Genomic DNA, 21,219 nt, shown 5'->3' with positions numbered 1-21,219 from the left:
GTAGATTTTCAAAATAAGATGTTCATTTGTTCATTGTGTGTGTATGTGTGTGTGTGTGTGTGTGTGTGTGTGTGTGTTGTAGTGGTCAAACGCCAGCCGAGTCAGACTACCAGTTATTAGAGGTGGCACGCAGACTGGAGATGTACGGCATCAGACTGCACCCTGCTAAAGACCGAGAGGGGACCAAACTCAGCCTGTCTGTCGCACACACAGGAGTTCTGGTCTTTCAGGTACACACGCAGATACGCCCACTTCAGTCACTGTAACCAGTTTTCCCAGTGTGTTTTACAGTGTTTACAGCCTGTTGTCTTCTCCTGCAGGGTCACACCAAGATCAATGCCTTTAACTGGTCTAAAGTGCGCAAGCTGAGCTTCAAGAGGAAGCGCTTCCTCATCAAACTCAGACCTGACCTCAATGTAAGACGTCCTCTGTGAACGTTCATGCTGGATGTTTTCTAATCCTCTTATTTTCTGTATAACAGCACATGAGATGGGTTGATTTTCTAAGGGTATTTGCAGTTTTAATGCTCTCTAATTCAGTTTTACTACACTACACATGCTGTGTGGTTCACAGTGTGATGTGTCTCTGCTAATTCTTTTGGAATACACAATGTGTCCAAAAGTTTGTGGACACATGCTCATTTAATTTTCCTCAGGGAATCAAATGGCATAAAAGTTTGTCCTCATTTGCTGGAATTAAAATCCATCTGTGATCTTTTGACAAGGCTTTACATTATATGTTTGAAGATTACTGTGAGGATTTGATTGCATTTGACACAAAAGAACATTAGTGAGCTTATGAACATAGATGTTTGATAAATAGTTCTGGATCTGGAAAAGAAGCACTCAAGCTCATCCTGTCTTAATATATAAATATATATTGTTTCTCCAGATGAAAACTCTGACTGCTTTACAGCATATTTAACTGACACTTTAACTGGCAGTAGAGCGTTGTAACTGGCTAGGGGTGTGACGAGACACTAATATCACGAGAACGAGACAAGACAAGATTTAAAAATAAAAGATTTTTTTTTTCCCCTGCGAGACAGTTTAAGCTTGACCAGAAATATAGTCACATTTTAATCTCGCGAGATCTCGTGCCACGAGATCCCGTCACACCCCTATTACTGGCTGCTGCAGGAAGTCCCATTCTGTTCTGCAATGCTTTTCTATGGAGATTATACAAGTATATACATGCATGGTTTGCACACTATCCTTTAGAGTGTTGAGGTTTGTTTAAGGTTTGTTTGCTTTTATTTATGAGCTGTTTAAGCTGATGAGCATCTCTTTGCATCTCTGCAGCAAAGTGCATATCAGGACACTCTGGAGTTTGTGATGGCAAGCCGGGACTGCTGTAAAGTTTTCTGGAAGATCTGTGTAGAGTACCACGCATTCTTCAGACTGTTCGAGGAACCTAAACCCAAACCTAAACCTGTGCTGTTCAGCCGGGGGTCGTCTTTCAGGTTTAGGTGTGTGAGTTTGCTTGTTCTTTGTACTTTTTGCACTAAAAAGCTCCCCTAAAATCCTTAAAATTCCCTAAAATCATCAGTGCACCTTATAAACCTTATGTGTGAATTTTGCTAGTCAGATTGTAAGGAGCAGTAAAGCCACTTAGCTCAAATACAGTGTTTATAAAGGAGTTTCAGTGAAGTTTCTCCAGCACTGAGGCTGGAGCAGTATTAGCATTAGCTACTAACAGCAGCTCTTGCCCTTTGACCATTTAGAGGCAAGTAAATCAGAGTATATCAGCTAGTGCTGCTGCTAACCGCACTAAAATACTGGAAATCTAAGCTTACTGTAAATAAATGGTTTCTCGCCCCCAGTGGCAAGACCTGCTTGAAAGGGAAACATGGAGACACCCTTATTCCTTACTAGTGTCACTTAAAATGTGCCTTATGATCCGGTGTGCCTTATATATCATAATAGAACAGAAACTAGACGTTCATTTATAATGTGCCTTATAATACAGTGCGCCTTACAGTGCGTAAAATACGGTACTTTAAGATTGTTATTTTTGTCTCTATCTCTATGTATGTATATGCATCTGTAATTGGTTGTGCTCTGTGTGGTTGTTAGTCTGTTTTTAACTCAGTAAGCGTCTCTCTGTTTCTACAGTGGTCGGACTCAAAAGCAAGTGATTGATTATGTGAAGGATACGGAGTATAAGAAGCTGCCTTTCAACAGGTGAGGCTTATCGGAAGCAGCGAAACATGCAACTGCAATGAGTGCTGAACCTGTACCTTTATCTTTAAGATGTTAGACAGATTGTGTGGTTTATCTTGGTTTATCTTGGTTTATCGTTTGTGTGTGTTTGTGTTTGTGTTTGCCTTTTTTACAGGAAACACAGTAGAGTTCAGTTTAACAGCAGTCTATCTCCCCTGCCTTCTCCACTACACTCACAAGTGCCAAACCAAGTGAGTGCCTTTTTCTCTCTCTGTCTCCGACTCAGTGATATTTTGTCAGGCATCATCAAATAGCGTTAATTAGTTTATTATATTCACATGGTGGATTTGATTGTCTTGTTTTTTTTCACTTGCACACTCTGTCTCAGACGCAAAATTACTGAGTATTGTCAGTTTTTTTAAGCAACATCAAAATAGTTCTTAATTAAATACAGCTGTACAGATTTTTGAGATATTTTTTTGTTGTTGTTGATGTTAATGTGTCTGTCTCTATGTTACCACTATCCTTTTTTTTATTTTTTACTTTACTATATTTTTTCCCACCTCCTCTTCTCCTCCCCTCTCTCTTTCTCTCACTCTCACACTCTCTCTCTCTTTCTCAGCCTGAGGGGCGGAGCAGGAAGGAGTCTGCGTTGGTAAGCTCGGAGGACTCTGCAGCTCTGAGGATGCGTGGAAGCCCCTCCACAGCAGGTCAGCGGGGCGGCAGGAGCGACGGCGGGTCAGCGGCCACGGACGACTCTCGGGGTCAGGCCAGGCAGCAGGGCGCCGAGCTCCACACAGCAGGTCTCGCGTCCCGCACAGCCAAAGGCAGCAGCTCCTCCATTCCTTACATCGACTGCAGCGATGCAGAGTTTAGTGAGCTGGAGGTCAGAGGTCGAGTCAGCAGGTCACACTCCCGTACTAACGACAAGGGGCCGGGTTTTAACGCACTTCGGCCGCACGAGCGGGAGGGCAGCCAGAGCAAGCATAGGCACAGAGAATCCCCACCTCTATCCCCAGTCGTTCACGCTGAGACCCCGCCCCACCACTATCATAGCCCCCTCCGCTCTTCTAGCCCCTCCTCCCACAATCACAGTTATGACGTTTACGAGTCGTCACTTTGCGGAGGCGTGCCTCCCATGCGCGGGCCTCTCCACAGCACCTTGTTGGACGAGCTTGCTTCACGTAGCCCCGCCCCCACGCGCCATCTCCCAGGCACCAGGAGCTTGACCTCGAGCCCCGCCCTTTTCTCATTCCACAGAACAAGCTCTCTCAGCCACGCCCGATACAATGGCCATGGGCAGCATGACGGCGAGCACGGGCACCACAATAATATGGATGGCTTAGCCGGAAGTGGGCGGAGCTTTAGCCTGAGGTCAGCTCCTCGGGAGGAAAGGGGCGGGCTTTTCAGCAGCTGCTCTCCAATCATGAATCGCGCAGTGAATGCAGCCAAGGGCCAGAGCTCAGGGGGTCGTGGTAACCGCTCAGTGACTGACCCGCTGATCCTGAGTCAGCCACGGCCAGTGCTGTCTCGAGCTGAGCGAATGGCTGCGCTTGAGCGGCGAATGCTGGCCAATGGCCTCGCTCCTCCCGGCCAGATCAGGCCTAAGACTGCCTCACCTCACCGGCGTCGCCATGGCGGTGTGCCCATGATTGACGGTTCCACCAGTAGCGGCACGGACACCAGCGATTCTGAGGAGGTGGAGTCTACAGGCTCCTGCGGCCAGTCGCTGGGCTTCGGAAACCCTGCCGCACGAAGCTCCTCCCCCATTTCCCCTCTCCCCAGAAACAAGTTTTCATTCGGCAGCTTGCAGCTGGATGAGGATGAGAATGGCGATGGAGGCTGTGTGGATTTCAGCGATGAGGAAGGAGCGCAGGTGTTCAGTTGTTAGCTGTGGATCAGACGGAAGGGCAGAGTTTAGAGATGGTTGGTGCTGAGAGGGTGGAGCTCTGAGAGGAGCAGCTCTGGTTGAGCTGGAGAAGATTTTTTTTTACTCCTCACACTTTAGATCTTAACGTGTTTGAGAGTTTATCACACTCCTTCAGAGTCTACACTAATTAGCACTAATGATGAATGTTCAGATTGCCTCGCTCTCTCTGTAGCTGAAATATCTTTGAGATTTTCATCAACTCAGCATTATTATCATTATTGTTCAATGATTGTAGCGATTCTATGGTTGTTTCTCTACCAGTGAAGAGAGAGCGAATCGTTTTACTTTAGTGCCAAGTCCTTTGCTGGACCACTCACTTTAATACTGTAGGTCAGCACGTTGTGTTGAATGAAGCCAGGCGCTCCTTCTGCCGTGCACATGTTTATAGTGCGGAGCCGGGCTGGCGCAGGCTTCTGCTGGGCTTTAAAGAGTGATGGGCTGAGAGTTCGTAAAGTCCACCAGAGGCCTTCGTGTGTTTTCAGTAGCGCGAGAAGAACTACATCACACTTCTTTAAACACGTCTTTATAAGTCTTTAGCTGATGAATTTGGAAAAATTTGATTGTTGCACTTAGTTTTTTTTAATGTTTGTAGTACTTTATAGAAGAAGCATGAATATGAGATTGTGTTTAGCTAACTGAAAACTGAGTTGGAAAATGTTTATACCGTGGTTTAGACCTTCATATTTGTAATAACTGTAGGAACACTATTTATTAGGGATGTCCCGATTCGATCCTGGCATAATTTAATGGGTCGGACATTGGGTGTTTTAATCTCGATCCAGTTCTGAGTCTTAGTGAGGGGAGTTCTCAGAAAGTAAATAAGAGTTCTCAGTGTTTTTTTTTTTTATATATAGTCAAAGCCACTTCAGTATCTATAAACAACACAATTAACCTAAACTGTGTGGCTGTATTTATGTAGTTTATAAACAAACACAAAGATTTAAAAATTAAGAGACAAAATAAAAATAACCTGATCGGGACATCCCTACTATTTATATAGAACTGGCATTTATATTGTGAAATATTTAACCGATAAAAAAAATAATTGTATAGCCTCTTTTACAGTTTTACATTTTAATATCTTATTTTTGAACTACCACTGTAGTTCAGTGAATCTAACTATGAATCAGACATTTCTGTGACTTTTTCTTATAAATTAATTGATACGAATTGATCAGTGCGCACCTGTTTACAAGTTAAAAACACTTTTGAATCCCTGACTCTGCATGCTGATTGGCCATATGTTATGTGTTTTTTGCTGGTGCTCTTGTCAGAAAGTTGATTTTGAAAGCTATCGCAGTTCTTAATGAGTGTGAATTGGCAGCGCTTGTGCAGAAATGTCCTGTAATGTATCAATCGTTGGTATAGCGTTTGGCTCGGGCGGCCTTCATAATTCAGAAGGGTGTACTGTATAATGTAGTCATTAATCTACAGGCCGGGTGTCCTGTTCTCAGGCACTTAAAAACTGGGCTTTTCCAAGCCGAGGCTGAAGACTGGAATTTAGCATTATTGATGACTTGATACGAGAAGGTGTATAGAGTTGTTTATGGGCCGTGAGCGTGGCGGGTTGATCAGTCTGTCCACACAGTGGCGCCCCACAGTCTGAAGAGTAGGAGAGCAGAGCACATTACACTATCATCCTGTCGTAACTCTGGTGTCCCACTGTGTCCCACCTGCCTCTCCCTCTCTGTGCCCTCCCTATTCGCTCCCACCGTGATCAGTCAACCAGTCACACTCCGGTTTACCTGTTTACCCCCCTTTCCCCCACCGTACACACCTTCCCTCTGCACAAATAACCAAAAAAGGAAATGCACAACTCTCCCAGAAAAAGGAAAAAAAACAAAAAAAAAAAAAACAAAGCGTAAAGCTTAACCAGCTTGGCACCTTGCGTGTACTGTATCTTTCATTTCAAATGTTGGGTTTCTGTTTCTTTTCTTTTCTGTTTTTTTTTTCCTCTCCTCCTGCTCCCTCTGGTTTCTGGTTGCGTTCCTGCACAGGCTGAAGCTGCTTGAGCTTGTCATTTCCATCCACTGTCATTTATGATCAATAAATGCTCCTGTTGTTTGTTTTTTTTTCCCTTTCTTTTCTTATTTGTTGTTGATGATGGAATGAATGAATGAATGGAAGAACAAACGAATGAATGACCAAAGGAATGGCTGATGGGTATGCCTTTGTAACACTCTGATGCTGGTTTCTAAGGCTTTGTATTGCATGCTCTTCCTCTCACTCACGCTCTCGCGCGCACTCTCGCTCTCTCCTGATTGGATGTGTCGAGGAACGTCATTTCAGACACTGCTTCCACTGTTGCCCACATTGAATGTATTTGTTCAAGTGACATTAAAGCTGTGACATAACACCCCACCCCCTCTTTAACTTTTTCTAAACTTATACTGACATGCCAAAAGTCATGGGACAGATACCAGTAGCTACGGAACGCTGGACTGACCCGTTTGACCTGTTGACAGTTCTGCTGGTCATGATGCATCGTAGAAGGCATTACAACCCACAGTGGACAGCGCAGTGGATGGTAAAGCCTTCTATGAGCTTTTTTTTTTTTTTTTGTGGAATCTCCAATCCACACCTGGACCACACTACCAGGCCTTGCTCACACTCCAATACTAACAACAATTATTTGCCTTGCCTTGAGCAAACTGGCCAGTGTTTAACCTCACTCACAAGAGAGCACCTCACAGCTTGTACAGCTGGTGTTCCCAGCCCATCCAATGAGGTAACACTCCACGATTCATTTATACACTGCTATCCCAAGATTTTTGGCATGTCAGTGTAGTTTGGCCCCCTGAGCAATTGATTGTATTTTCAACACAATCAGTATAAACTTTAATGGTTCGAGGGCATTGTCTTGTTTTTTTGTCATTTACTTTTCTCTCTCTCTCTCTCTCTTACTCACTCACTCACACTCACTCACACACTCATACATACCCAAATATGCACACATTCTCATTCATTCTCTTTCACTTTCTGACTCGCTCACTCACTCACTCACTCACTCATTCAGCACTTACGGTCTTTCTATTGGCCCTCGCTATTGACTTTTAAACCCTGTTTTTTGTTATTTTATTTGTGTTTTTTTTTTTTTTGCTATCTCTACTCTCTTTATAAAAAAAAAAACGGTTTTACACTTTAACCCTGTAAACAGTTGTGCACTAGTGTAAATAAAGTTGGCCTTTATGAATTTGGACTCAAGGATCTTTTTTATTAAAGACGACATTTCATCATCATCATGGTCGTAGATGGTAGACACCCCCCCTCCCCCAGGCGTGTGTTAGTTTGTGCTGTCGGTGCATGAGTTGGGCTGTGAGCTAGCTGATGTATGTGTACGTCTCGGGCGTGTGCATACATGCATTTAGAGTGCTGTATGTTGATGCATGTGTCGGCTGTCGTAGCTGCTTGTCGTAGCTCCCCCGTCATTGCCGTGTGTGTTGTGCTGTTTGTGTTTCTGTGCGTGTATGTGTACGTGTGCTGTCCCGGGCAGCTCTCTTGGCTGTTTTGTTTAACATGGCTGCGCTGCAGACAGGGAGCACAGGAGGCGCTGTTGGGCAAGTACTGAGTTCACTCTCCTGGGTGTTAGGGCTAGAGACTGGAGTGTAGCTACCTGTAAGTAGTGGGTTACAGCAGGCTACTTTAAACAAACTCAAACACTCTCAAACACACATTCACAGCTCTCTCACACACAACACAGCAATTAGTGTATTACAGACAGATCAGGGGCAGGATAAGCCAGAATAAGCAGGATTTTCTTTAATATATATACTGTTTATACTGTTTATAGAATGACTCTAGTGTGCTTAATCTGCTGTATGTCAGTGTGTAAGGAGATGTGTGTAAGGCTTGTACTTAGATCTCTCTTTCTCTCTCCCTGCCTCTTTCCCTCTTTCACTTTTTCTCTTGCTTTCTCATTTGTTCACTGTCTTACTCTCTCATTTTTTCTCCTTTCCATCTCTCTTTGCTCCTTGCTTTTCTCTCTTACTCTTGCTGCCTTGCTTTCTCACTCACTCTGTCCCTTTGTCTCCTCTCTCTGTCTCTCTCTCTTTCTCTCTTGCCCTTTTATATACATTTTATATACATCCCTCTCTTTCTCCTCTTCTCTGAATTTCTTTTTAACTTTTCTCTGGCATTCTCTTTACCTCTCCCCTCCCTGCTATCTTTCTCTCTGTTTTCTCATTGTGTTGCTCTCTCTCTCTCTCTCTCTCTCTCTCTCTCTCTCTCTCTTTCTCTCTATTTCTTTGTTTCTCTTTATCTCTGGTTTTCTCTTTCACTTCCTTTTGTCCCCTTTCTTTTTTCTCTGAATATCTCTTTATGCCATTCCCTCTTGTTTTCTCACTTTCACGTTGCTCGCTCTTTTTCTCTCTCTCCCTCCCTTTCTCTCTCTTTCACTTGTTTTTTTCTTGCTTTGTCATTTGTTCACTCTCTTTCTCTCTCGTTTATGCTTCTTGCTTTTTTTCTTAATCTTGCTGCCTTGCTTTCTCACTCACTAACTCTTTCTCACCTTTTTTCTCTGAATGTCTCTTTGCCTTCCCTCTCTCTCTCTTTCTCTCTTTCGCTTCCCTTTATATGCATTCCTCTCTTTCTCCTCTTCTTTGGATTTCTCTCTTTACCTTTTCTCTGGCGCTCTCTTTACCTCTACCCTCTCTTCCTCCTCTCCTTCTATTTTGGATTCTCTCTTTTACTCTCTCCTATCCCCTTTCTTTTTTTATGCCTTTCGCTCTTCTTTTCTCACTCTCTCACACTGCTCTCTCTCTCTCTCTCTCTCTCTCCACTCTTCACTCTTTTAGATGTGACAGGTTTGTCAGTGTCTCTGGTAAACGGTCATCGGCGTGGAGGAGATGAGCTGAATGGTGCGAGTCCCAGTCCGGATGGTCAGCAGCCCTCCCCCCTCACCTCCCCTCTGCTGAACGACAGCAGCGCTCTGCGCACAGACGACGAGGAGGAGAACAGGAGGAAGGTGAGAACACGCTCACCAGCTTCAATGTCATACACCGTGGAATTGCTGTCAACGTTGAAATGCTGGATAGTGAAGTCCCTCTGGATGAGAGTGTCAGTCAAATACCAGAAATCTGATTACGGCCACTGGAGTAACCCAGCCTGTGTTTTTTTTTTTTTTTTTTTTTTTTTATCTCTATTGTTCTAACACCCCCACTCCTACTTAAGAAGACCTCAAATAGTGCAAAGAAAACAAGTTCATATTCAGAAAGTTTTAAGAGTTCAGAAATCAATATTTGGTGGAATAACCCTGTTTTTTAATCACAGTTTTCATGCATCTTGGCATGTTCTCCTCCACCAATCTTACACGCTGCTTTTGGATAACTTTATGCCACTCCTGGTGCAAAAATTCAAGCAGTTCAGTTTGGTTTGATGGCTTGTGATTATCCATCTTCCTCTTGATTATGTTCCATAGGTTTTTAATTTGGTAAAAACAAAGAAACTATCATTTCTAAATGGTCTCTTACTTTTTTCCAGAGCTGTATGAGTGTTTTTGAAGTGTTTTAAAATTTCATGATAAATGAACCAATAGAAATGCTCTAAAACACTTGGATTAAAATGATTAAAAATGAAAAGATATATTTTTTTTCTTTAACTATTAAGTTTCTGTTTAAGAGCTGTATTAGTAGCTGATTTGCTCTTTAGCGCAAATCTAATATTGTTTAAAACCACTGACATAGCAGTGACAGAACTGTTCCAGCTCCCAGACCTATAAAATATTCCTCCAGGACCAGAGTTAAGAACCAGTGTGTTACTTGGTAAAAGTGGAGCATTAGATTTGTGCTTGGGTAGTAAATCCCAGGAAGACAGGGACAGGTCTTTTTGGGACACTGTGAGAGTTGTCTCAGCACAGGTCCCTTTATGGAGTGGGACAGTGCTGTGGATCTGCTGGAACTGGGGCAGAACTGTACACACTGTGCTGATCCTGTGCAAACAATCGAGTTATGGCTTGGCTGCTTCTGCCAAATACAAACTGAGAGAGGACGAGTGAGTCGCCAGTTGCCAGTGACCATGTTGGGATCAACATAATAGTGCATTGTTTTCTTACAGTCATTTTCTGACAAAATATGAGGAGTGCATGATATATATATATATATATATACTGTAGTCCTGGTGTTTGTCTGGGGACCCTGTTTACATCTGGTCACTTTAGTCATCTTGAGTATCTGGATTATATCTGAATAAGGCCAAGCCGCATAGTAATTTAAGTGTAAACACACCCAAGACACATTTAAAATCTGACTTACCAAACTAACTATTTTTAAATCAGGATACAATCCAGATACAAGTGTAAAGTGTAGTATATGAATTGTAAACGGGGTCTAAATTAATTTAAGCTTTTGGAAGGGTTTTCAGCAGTTAGCTTTGCTTCACCCATTTGTTCCTGCATAAGGCGCACCGGATTATAAGGCACCTAGGTAAACAAAATTAATGGTGGATGTTAATCTACACAGATTCCTCTCCTGAAAACTGCTTGTGTGAGTAAAGCGCTTCCATTTATTTACAGTAAGCTTAGATGTACTGTATTTTCACTGAAGAATCCTGAGTGTACTGGTAAATCAGGGCTCTATCAGATAATGGTTTGTCCCATGTAGCTTGTTTTAACATGGTAAACACGCAGACTATAGTCAGATATACTCGCATCTAAACAGCAAAAGAGCTAGCGCTGCGCTTAGCAGCTAATGCTAATACTGCTCCAGCGTTGGTGCTGGAGAAACTTTATGAAACTCCTTTATAAAGCTGTACTTCAGCAGAGTGGCTTTACTGCTCCGGATTATAAGGCACACTGTCGATTTTTGAGGAAATTAAAGAAGTTTGTGCCTTTATAGTGTGGAAAATTATGTAGTAGTTTGGTGTGCTCGTTCACTTCCGACCTCTACTTCACTCTGCCTACAGCCTAGTTATGTCAGTTGAGGACCGTCTCATATCATGATAAAAATAAGAATCAGATTAATCGTACAGCCCTAGACTTCTTTATGAATCTTGTGGTCTGTTATTGGGCTGAACTTGCTAGGAAAGACTGACCTGTTGTTTTTTTAAAGTTCTCCATTTTATGCTCAATGTAGCTGAAAAAATGGACAATAAGTGTGGAAACAATAAGATGATCATAATATTCTGACTGTTCTATGTATAACCATCTCTCACCGTTTTACACTATAAAATCACAATAAATCACTACTAAAAAATTGCATAGCTTTGATTTCAGCATGTATTCACTGTGACATTGTTTTGATAAGCTTCTGCAATGTCACAAGATGTATTAAATTCGTTAATTTTTCACCAAAATCTTTGGGATGTGCATTGATGATGGTGGAGTCTGACCACTGCACAAAGCCTTTTCCATCCAGCACATCACAAAGATTCTCAATGAGGTTAAGGTCTGGTGAACAATCCATGTGTGAAAATGATGATCTCATGCTTCCTCATGAACCACTCTTTCACAATTCCAGCCCCATGAATCCTTGGAATCTTGGAATATGCCAAGAAAAAATCTATTGATGGAATAACCTGGTCTATATTCAGTATATTCAGGTAGTCAGCTGACCTCATTCTTTCAGCACATACTGTTGCTGAACCTAAACCTGACCAACTGTAGCATCAACCCCACATCATTTGCTTAGTTATTAAATCCAGGTTGCAAGTTTTTCTTATTTTTTTCAGTGTATAATAAGATGATAAAATGTTGATATGTAAAATCTGACATTGTATTAAAGTGAGTCTGTTCATTTCTGTTGCAGAGATTCCCGACTGACAAGGCTTACTTCATCGCTAAAGAGCTGCTCACCACTGAGAGAACTTACCTGAAGGATCTGGAGCTCATCACTTTGGTAATGAAGAAGAAATGAATCACACACACTGTGTGTGTATATGAGAGTGAATGGATAATGTTCTCATTGTTACAGTGGTCCATGGCAGACATCTCTAAATGTAACAGCTGGATGTGTCAGAGCCTGTGTGAGTGTGTATGTGGCTGCAGCTGTAGCTCACTAATCCTCCCTCTGCTTACTTCACCGGCTCCGTCTGCTAGACCTCTTCTCTCCATCCAGCCTGGCTGGCCCGGGCCTGCAGTCAGATGATAATTAGATCAGTTAGCTGGAGCTGTAGCGCTCCAAGGCCGGAGTGGAGACTGATTGATCTCTGATTGATCGCATGTTGGCTACGGGGGTTTACACTAAATCAGGAGTTTAGCGTGGGAGTTTGAAGGACAGCAGCATTGCACTCATCCACTGTCACACACACTCTGGGTTAATCCTATATGTGGCATATACACACATACACACACATATCAACCTGGACTGTACATCTAACTTCAGCTGTGATTTATGGGATGTTTGATAGACAGTTCAGCTTTGGTTTAATGAGAGCTGCCAGTGAGTCAGTCACTTTACAGCTTTGTTTCTTTTTCTGAACACAAAAGGAAGTTAGTGTGAGCAATAGGAGTGCAACAAAGTATCAAAGTATTGCAATATTTGGTTTTATTGTAATTTTATTATTTCTATTTTAAAATTTTAGTTTCCATGTAATTGACAGGATTGAGGTCAGACAGTGCTTAATTTAGTCTAGTGTTTAAACTCCAACTACTAGATAACAATGTTGCACCCAGTCATCAGATCCCACTGTTCTGATTGCATGGAAAAGATTTGAGGTCAAGACAAGGCACCTACAGTACCAGTCAAAAGTTTGAACACGCAATAAATTTGCGAATGGAAGAACAAAAGTTACCTCTGTTGCACAGGATAAGTTTATTAGAGTTACCGGCCTCAGAAACCACAAGTTAACAGCATCCCAGATAAGAGCCGACTAAATGCTAAATGCGTTTTTTTTTTGGTTTGTTTAACACTTTTAAATTTAGTATGTCATTTCTTACGTGTTTCTTTATATTCTGGATGACTTAAGTTTTCATTTACAATGTAGGAAAAAAAATAAAAACATCGAATCAGAAGGTGTGTCCACACTTATTCCATTTTAAATACAACAGTTTTCAGCCACAATGCTTTCCAATAGATTCAGATAATTATTAATAACTGGTTAAAATGACACAAAAATGCAAAAGTGTAAAGTAAGCATATAGAAACTAATAAACAAGTCTAACAATAAAACAAATTAAAAGAGCGAATTAATTAAGGAGCTAATTAAGAGCTAAAAGTGTGATCTTTTAAAATGACTCAAATAAATAGGTTTTTAAATTTGGACTTAAAATACTTATTGTGGATGACTTCTTCATTAAAGTGGAAGACTGTTTCAGAGTCTAACAGCAGCTGCAGAGAAGACTCAGACCCTTTTAAACCTTAAGCAACTGGTTGAAGGACTGTAGAGCATGTAGAATTGAACAAGTCAGGCCATGAAAAGCTTTACAAACTAAAAATAACACTTTATTTATATTTAGCTCTGTGTTTCACCAGTAGCCGTTGATTTAGTCCCTAGATCAGATCCATAGCGAGCAGCTTTCATCATATTTGTGTTTTAAACACAGCCCACAAGATATCACCATGAGATTTACTATAAACACCCCTATGCTTGTGTGGCTGTGTCGAGACTGTCTGCTTTCTCTGATTCTGTCTGATATGTAGTTCCTGGTCTCAGTAGAAAGATACCAGGGGTGTCAAACTCATTTTGGCTGAGGGCCACATTGGCATATTGGCTGTCCTCTGAGGGCCAGATGTAACTTATAAATGTAATAAAATGTAACCAAATGTAATATAAAATGAATGTAATTACTCCTTAATGTAAAATAACTCTCAATATATTATTTATTCAATCAAATATTACAGTTGCATGAAAAAAATGTTTGCTTGTTGCTCTATTAACATAAATCCTTTTAATTGGTCATGTTATGAAATCCAAAAACTCCATCAATCAAGAACCAAACTATTCAAGTGAATAGAAATGACATCAAATACAGGTTATATTAACTTTGATCAAAACGTTTGATACTAAAATAATAATAAATAATAGATATAAAATCAAAAATTGTGAGCTGTTAAGAACATGTGACAGATTTAGCAGTTCCTCATCCAACCACTAGTCGGAGCTGCAGCAGCAGCAGCACAAGCCCGCAGTCTTTACTGAGTCAGAGCTACAGCCCAGCCACGGGCTACAGGGCTCAGCTGAGCCAGTCTGGAGCGTTTTTAACATTTTTAAGTTCTTCCGTGTATGAAATAAAGGTTTTAACCCCACTAACCGGATAATACAGCTCTCTACAGTTCATCTTTCAGCCCAAGCAGCTAACAGCAGCAGTTTAGAGCAGCGTCACGGAGTCACTGCTCGGATTACATTATAAACAGGTCAGTTAGCGCGCTGCTAACCTCAGGATGTTTATAACTACGGAGTTTAGTGAACACACCACGGCTGCAAGGTTAGACTGTTGAAGGCTGCTGAAGACTATTAAAGTCTATTGGATGTTATTGAAAGGGTTATTGGGGCGGAAATCAGTAAAGGCTGGTTAGATAAGTGATTCACGTCCTCGTACTTTGCTGCGGTGAAACTGCGACTAGCGCTGTCACAGTGATGTTTATTAACGTCATTAAAACAGATTTTGTCAGCTATTGTCTTATAAATATTTACACAGAACTTATATATCTCCTAAAAAAACTTTTATTTTGGTCAGTAACACTCTTTGTAACACAAAAGGCATACCGGTCTTTCGGCTTGAAGCACAGCCATCCGTCTGCATCAGCTTCTCTTTTTCTGGACATTATGGGATAAACATTTGTATGTCTCAGTTCCACCCGCGAAGTTACGCCTTCCCTCCGGCAGGGTTTCCACATTAATGACTACACTGCCGTGTAGTGGCAGTAAGCCATAACTTCGCGGGTAACACAATCGACAAGCATTGTGGGAAATGTAGTTTTTGGTCAAAGAACGCTTCTGACCTATTTAATATAGACACTAAGATCTTACAAGCTCTCGCGGGCCACATAAAAGGACGTGGCGGGCCACATTTGGCCCGCGGGCCTTGTGTTTGACACGTGTACTATACGGACAAAACTATAAATGAACACGTGGAGTTTTATGCATTTAACAAAAAAAGGCGAAATAACAAAAAAAAATATATATATATTCTAGTTTCTTCAAAATAGCCACCCTTGGCTCTGATTACTGCTTTGCACACTCCTGGCATCATTCTCTCAATGAGCTTCAAGAGGTGGCCCTGAAATGGTTTTACAACATTTTTGAAGGAAAGAGTTCCCAGAGGTGTTTAGCACTTGTTGCCCCCTTTGCCTTCTTCACTCTGTGGTCCAGCTCACCCCAAACCATCTGGATTGGGTTCAGGTCCGGTGACTGCGGAGGCCAGGTCATTTTTTGTTAAGTACATAAAACTCTACATGTGTTCATTCATAGTTTTGATGCCTTCAGTGAGAATCTACAATGTAAAGAGTCATGAAAATAAAGAAAACGCATTGAAGGAGAAGGTGTGTCCAAATTTTGGCCTGTACTCTAAATATAACAGTAAAATCACCGTTTAAATCACAGTTTTTACAAATGTATAACCACTGTTATTGAATCAAAACTGTAGAAACCCTGTATAAATCTATAATACTGGAATCTATTTGTAACAGGAGACCTTAAAGTTCACAGTAGTCACATTGTTGTTGTTACATGAACTATAATGTTTTAACTTCTCTCTACGACACATAATCTATAGTTGGACCAATCTGTTATATTGAAAAATATATCATTGAAAACTAAGGCTTAAGTCCACACAGGCTTTATAGTGTGAACTGTGCTAGCAGATGTTTGCTGGGATCTGGAGTAGATAAGTATATTACTCAGTTTACAGTGTATGTTTACTGTGATCGTCTTTTGTGCTTCTTTATCTTTCCTATCAGAAAATCACACAAACAAAACAAGAAAAAAATGCAGCTTAGAAGACCTGTTATGCGTGACTTTAGGTTTAGGCTGCGTGTTAAACAGATAAGGATGGCATTCCTTTACAGTGCTGGTTTATTTACAGCAGCAAAATTCAGACTTTTTGCATTTTCACAGCAATAGCTTGCAAAATATTGCTGTATTTTTCTGTAAGAACTCTTTAAAAGAGGAGGAGGAAACGTTGCTATTGGTTCATTCAATCTAAAATGGCCATACAGTAAAAAAAAGGCAGCTGGCAGTTATTTTATTATATATCAATTTGACATAATACTTAAGATGAATAGAAATAAATGGTGGTACAAGGTTAGGTTTTGATTTGACCACTATGATCACATATTAAAGTGTGTATTGTGTGTGTATCTGTGTGTTCAGTCATTTCAGAATGTCCTGGATAAAGAAGAGTGCGCTCCTGAGTCTCTGAAGAGCCTGTTGAAGTCCAGCTTTGAGCCGCTGCACACCTACCACTCAGACTTCCTCAAAGAGCTGGAGCAAAGACTGGCTTTATGGTAAGTGCAGTATATATACCCACACACACACACACACACGTAAACATATACACACACACACACACACACACACACGGCTTCAGATAGTGTTGCTCTGACACATATCGATAGAACTTTGCATAAGTGGAGAATTGATTTTCTGTCTAAGAATACTAATAAGGGGGACACCTTATGAATGCTCCCTCTCTCTCACACACACACACACACACTGACCCTGGGGGTGCTGCGGTCTCCTTGGCAACAGCTTATCCTCAGCGGAGGTCCTTCTTGCCTTGGGGTCTCTGTTTCCATGACACCGCGTGCTGTCTGACTCCCACTGGTGACATGTACAGTGCCGGCCAGGCAGTCAGCGTTCTTCACTTCTGTTATTGTCGTCAGTATTAATATATAAGAGTAATTGGTCAGCTTTTGATCATGTCTCTGGGCGTGCTCTTCATTTCCTTTAATGGTTTATCTGAAAACTGGACTGAAACTGGGATACGGATACAGGCGTTCACACAGTACACAGTCCGCCTGCAGTCATTCACAGCCTGAAATTAGAACTGTACAACAGAGACACCTGCCTGTCACCCACAGCACTGCACCTTAACCTGCTGGCGATGTCACTGATTCAGGTCAAATGTCTAAAACCCAAAACAACAGATTGTAAGTGATTTAAACACTATACTAAGGCTGTCCTCACACAGCAGGTAAAAAAAATAGCCTAAATCCAATTTTCTCACCAAATCCGATATCTATTATAGGCAGCCTACACAAATTGTAATGACATCTATTCCTGACATGTTCTCTGATTTTGCTATTTATAGGTATATGTTTGAATAAAATGAACATTGTTGTTTTATTCTATAAACTACTGACAACATTTCTCCCAAATTCCAAATAAAAATGTTGTCATTAAGAGCATTTATTTGCAGAAAATGAAAAGTGGCTGAAATGACAAAAAAAGATGCAGAGCTTTCAGACCTCAAATAATGCAAAGAAAACAAGTTTATATTCATACTTTAAAGATTTAAGAGTTCAGAAATGAATATTTTGTGAAATAAGCCTGGTTTTTAATCACAATTTTTATGCATCTTGGCATGTTCTCCTCCACCAGTCTTACACACTGCTTTTGGATAACTTTATGCCACTCCTGGTGCAAAAAATTAAAGCAGTTCAGCTTGGTTTGATGGCTTGTGATCATCCATCTTCCTCTTGATTTTACTCCAGAGGTTTTCAATTTGGTAAAATAAAAATAAAAAAGTGGTCTCTTATTTTTTTTTCCAGAGCTGTATCTAAATTAGTTTGTGTTGCATAACTAAAAATGCTTAAATGAGCTACTCTTCAGGTGAAGTTTAAGTTTCATCCTTCAGTCAGAATCACAGGAGCATTACAACATTCCAGCTTACTGTAAAAAGGGCATATTATTTAGAACACAGACGCTGCTTGAGTTTAAGACATACGTTTGTCATGTTTAGACCTTTCATTAGAAACACCATCAGGTTTCTACACAAACCTTATAATATATAAAATATACAGCGCTGAAAAAAATGAGACCACTTAAAAATGATGAGTTTCTTTGATTTTACCAAATTAAAAACTGAAGATGGATGATCACAAGCTATCAAACCAAGCTTGAACTGATTGAATTTTTGCACCAGGAGTGGCATAAAGTTATCCAAAAGCAGTGTGTAAGACTGGTGGAGGAGAACATGCCAAGATGCATGAAAACTGTGATTTAAACCAAAGTTATTCCACCAGATATTGATTTCTGAACCCTAAACTAAATCTTTCTGAATATGAACTTGTTTTCTTTGCATCATTTGATATCTAATAGCTCTGCATCTTTTTTGATATTTCAGCCAATTCCGATTTTCTGCAAATAAATACTCTAAATAACAATATTTTTATTAGAAATTTAAGACAAATGTCCGTAGTTTATAGAATAAAACAACAGTGTTCATTTCACTCAAACATATACCTATAAATAGCTAAATCAGAGAAACTGATTCTGAAACTGAAGTGGTCTCTTTTTACAGAGCTGTATATGAGAAACGTTACTTTTCTATCCTACCACTTTTCCTTTTTTCTTTTATCATTTTTCGTGTGTCTTCTTGCAGCCATATTTTTCCTTCTTCTTGACATAGACAAAGTTGTGTGAATTTTGACCTAGCTCTTTGAACAGTAGTGTTTTTTGGTGAGAATTAAATACATAACAGATTTTAATACTGCATAATTGGCCGAAATTAGAATTAACATCTGTCAAACATAATAAAAAAGTTATTATATCTGCTGTGTAAACATAGACTAAATCTGTGTGTGCTGTTGTGTGTTTGCAGGGAAGGGCGCTCTAACGCCCATATTAAAGGAGATTACCAGCGTATTGGAGACGTCATGTTGAAAAACACACAGGGACTGAAGGTAAGACCCTTAAGATGTTATAATATTGATTTTGCTGATTAACATCATTATTCTAGTTCAAATATCTGACTTCAAAAGACAAACAGTATACAGTATGCAATAAATTTGAGCTATTTAGCTATTTTTGTGTGTGTTTCTGAACATTTTGACTCCATCAGCTGCTGACGGCTCAGCTGCAGAAGCACTCGGAGTGTGTAACTGAGCTGGAGAAGGCGTGTCGAGCCTCTCGGAGGCTGGAGAATGTGTGTCGAGACTTCGAGCTGCAGAAGGTGTGTTACGTGCCCTTAAACGTCTTCATCTTGAGGCCGCTGCACAGGCTGCTGCATTACAAACAGATCCTTGAGAGGCTGTGCAAACACTACCCCGCCACACACTCCGACTTCAGAGACTGCAGGGGTGAGTGGAGCTTTCCCTTTCAGCACCACCATTAAACACGGGTCAATCAAAGCCATTATTGTGTTCTTATTGTAGTTTGTTATGTATAAACTGTATGTATTTTGTTTTATTGTGAGATGTACACAGATTGCTGTTTCTTTCTGTGGTAAATTAGGTCATGTTTTGCATTTTTTTATTTGAACTAATCAGTTACCTGGAAGCCATTAGTTGCAGATTCACTCTTTAAATGGATGTATATGACTACTAAAAGTGGCTTTTATGTTTTGTTATAAAGGATTCAAATTATGTAAGAAAAGAAACCATGTTAACTTTCCTTAAAATGACCTGTTTTACTTTTGAAGATCTAGGAAAAATAGTTAAAAGTATTTTTTCAGTATGAAACATCTTCTGCTTGCTTTAATTAGTGTAACCAAAACATAATAAGAAAATGGTTCATCTCACATATTTACAAAATCTCACCACCCCCTACAAAAACAAAAAAAACTCAAACAAAATTGCAATGTTATGTTTCAATGTAATGTAAAACTATTGTGTTTTATATGTGGTAAAATATAAAAAAAAAAATGAACATGTGTTTTTTAAAGAAATAAAAAAAAAATAATAATAATAATTATAATTATTATTATTTTTTTTTATTAACCATTGCACCAAATTGACCCGGGGACACAATTGCTGTTCCTGACAAATTAACATAACTGTAGGGTTTAATGTGATGATGCTCTGAGTCGGTCGTCAGGTTTGTGCTCCAGCTACATGAGGGCAGAACTAGAACTAAGTGGTTCTCCTCTGTTTAGGGGCAGAGGTGGCTCAGTGGTTTGAGCACCATGCAAATTCTATCTGTGCCCAGCACAAGTATGGTATTTATGGTTGTCTTTGTCTTTTATAATTGAATATAGTTCGCTGAATTCCAGGACTGTATGTATGTAGACCTTTTCATTCTGATGAGAATCCATAATTTGAATTTCAGGTAATGTTTTTATTGTATTTTTGTCAAAAACGCTACGCAATATTAAGTATTTTCATTATTGTTGTACATTGACTGGAGCAGAAAGGGTTGTTAAGAGTAGCTTAGTGATCCTGGATAGCCGTCCCACAACCCTCTGGTCAATAACCCAGTGCTTTGACCACTGCACCATGTCAGGATGTGAAGATGACTTAAATACTTCAGATATCTCAAGCAAACAATTTGTATTATTTTAGAAAAAGCCGAATAATTAATATTGATGGCCTGTTAGAGTTAGATTCTTTTATAGGGGCTTATTTTACTTAAAATATATATTTTTTTTTTTAACAAGGGAAGGATGTCTGAAAGCTGCTCAAAAGGTTTCTTCTGTCATTAGTTTGCTGTGCATGGTGGGCAGGGCTGCACTCCACACCCCTGTGGTTTGTTAGCCAATTAGAGCAATGACTTATGAATATGTAACGCTGAATATGGCCTTTACAAACAAGTGGATTGCAGAACTGCAGAGGTGTCCTCAGAGGTTAGGATAATGAGGAAGACTCAAAAGTGATTTTTGTCGAGTAAAATTACATGCGTCTATTATTTTGAATAAAAGGAGAAAAGAAACACTGGAAAAAAGAGAAGTGTGTGTGTGTATCTGTGTATGTTTCCTGTTTCCCAAATGTGTAATTTGCTGGTATTGATGAATATTTGACCTTTTCTGTAGCTGCTCTGGCTGACGTCTCTGAGCTGGAGGCTCTGCTGCACTCCAGCATGCTGAAGACTGATAACTACCAGAGGCTGCTGGAACTGCAGAAGGACCTGATTGGGGTGGATAATCTGGCAACCCCGACACGCGAGTTCATCAGGCTGGGCTGCCTGAGCAAACTTTCCGGGAAGGGCCTGCAGCAGCGCATGTTCTTTTTGGTAAAGTTTAATTTTTTTTTTTCCTCCCCATTGTCATTTTATGAATGAGCTTCATCAATAACGGTGCCACCATACACACAAAATGGA

The 21,219-nt window shown here is 40.4% G+C and overlaps 1 protein-coding gene across 2 annotated transcripts in view; it reads left to right on the top strand.

The window, feature by feature from the left end:
* LOC103041913 (FERM, ARHGEF and pleckstrin domain-containing protein 1) overlaps window positions 1-21,219 on the top strand; it is a 92,396-nt gene that overhangs the window by 58,058 nt on the left and 13,119 nt on the right. The window contains exons 8-19 of one of the 2 annotated variants that reach the window (XM_022680298.2): window positions 83-230; window positions 321-416; window positions 1,302-1,468; window positions 2,115-2,183; window positions 2,338-2,413; window positions 2,785-2,926; window positions 8,886-9,055; window positions 11,832-11,921; window positions 16,336-16,469; window positions 18,788-18,869; window positions 19,028-19,265; window positions 20,933-21,132. In XM_022680298.2, coding sequence (XP_022536019.1) covers window positions 83-230; window positions 321-416; window positions 1,302-1,468; window positions 2,115-2,183; window positions 2,338-2,413; window positions 2,785-2,926; window positions 8,886-9,055; window positions 11,832-11,921; window positions 16,336-16,469; window positions 18,788-18,869; window positions 19,028-19,265; window positions 20,933-21,132 — 1,612 coding nt within the window. Of the gene's footprint in view, window positions 1-82; window positions 231-320; window positions 417-1,301; window positions 1,469-2,114; window positions 2,184-2,337; window positions 2,414-2,784; window positions 2,966-8,885; window positions 9,056-11,831; window positions 11,922-16,335; window positions 16,470-18,787; window positions 18,870-19,027; window positions 19,266-20,932; window positions 21,133-21,219 lie in introns of both variants that reach the window. The other variant, XM_022680297.2, reaches the window with a different exon arrangement.

This window comes from Astyanax mexicanus, chromosome 11 (genome assembly GCF_023375975.1).
Source record: "Astyanax mexicanus isolate ESR-SI-001 chromosome 11, AstMex3_surface, whole genome shotgun sequence".
Classification (NCBI taxonomy): Eukaryota; Metazoa; Chordata; class Actinopteri; order Characiformes; family Acestrorhamphidae; genus Astyanax; species Astyanax mexicanus.
The sequence above is the reverse complement of the archived record's forward strand: the minus strand, read 5'-3'. Positions and strand labels throughout refer to the sequence as shown.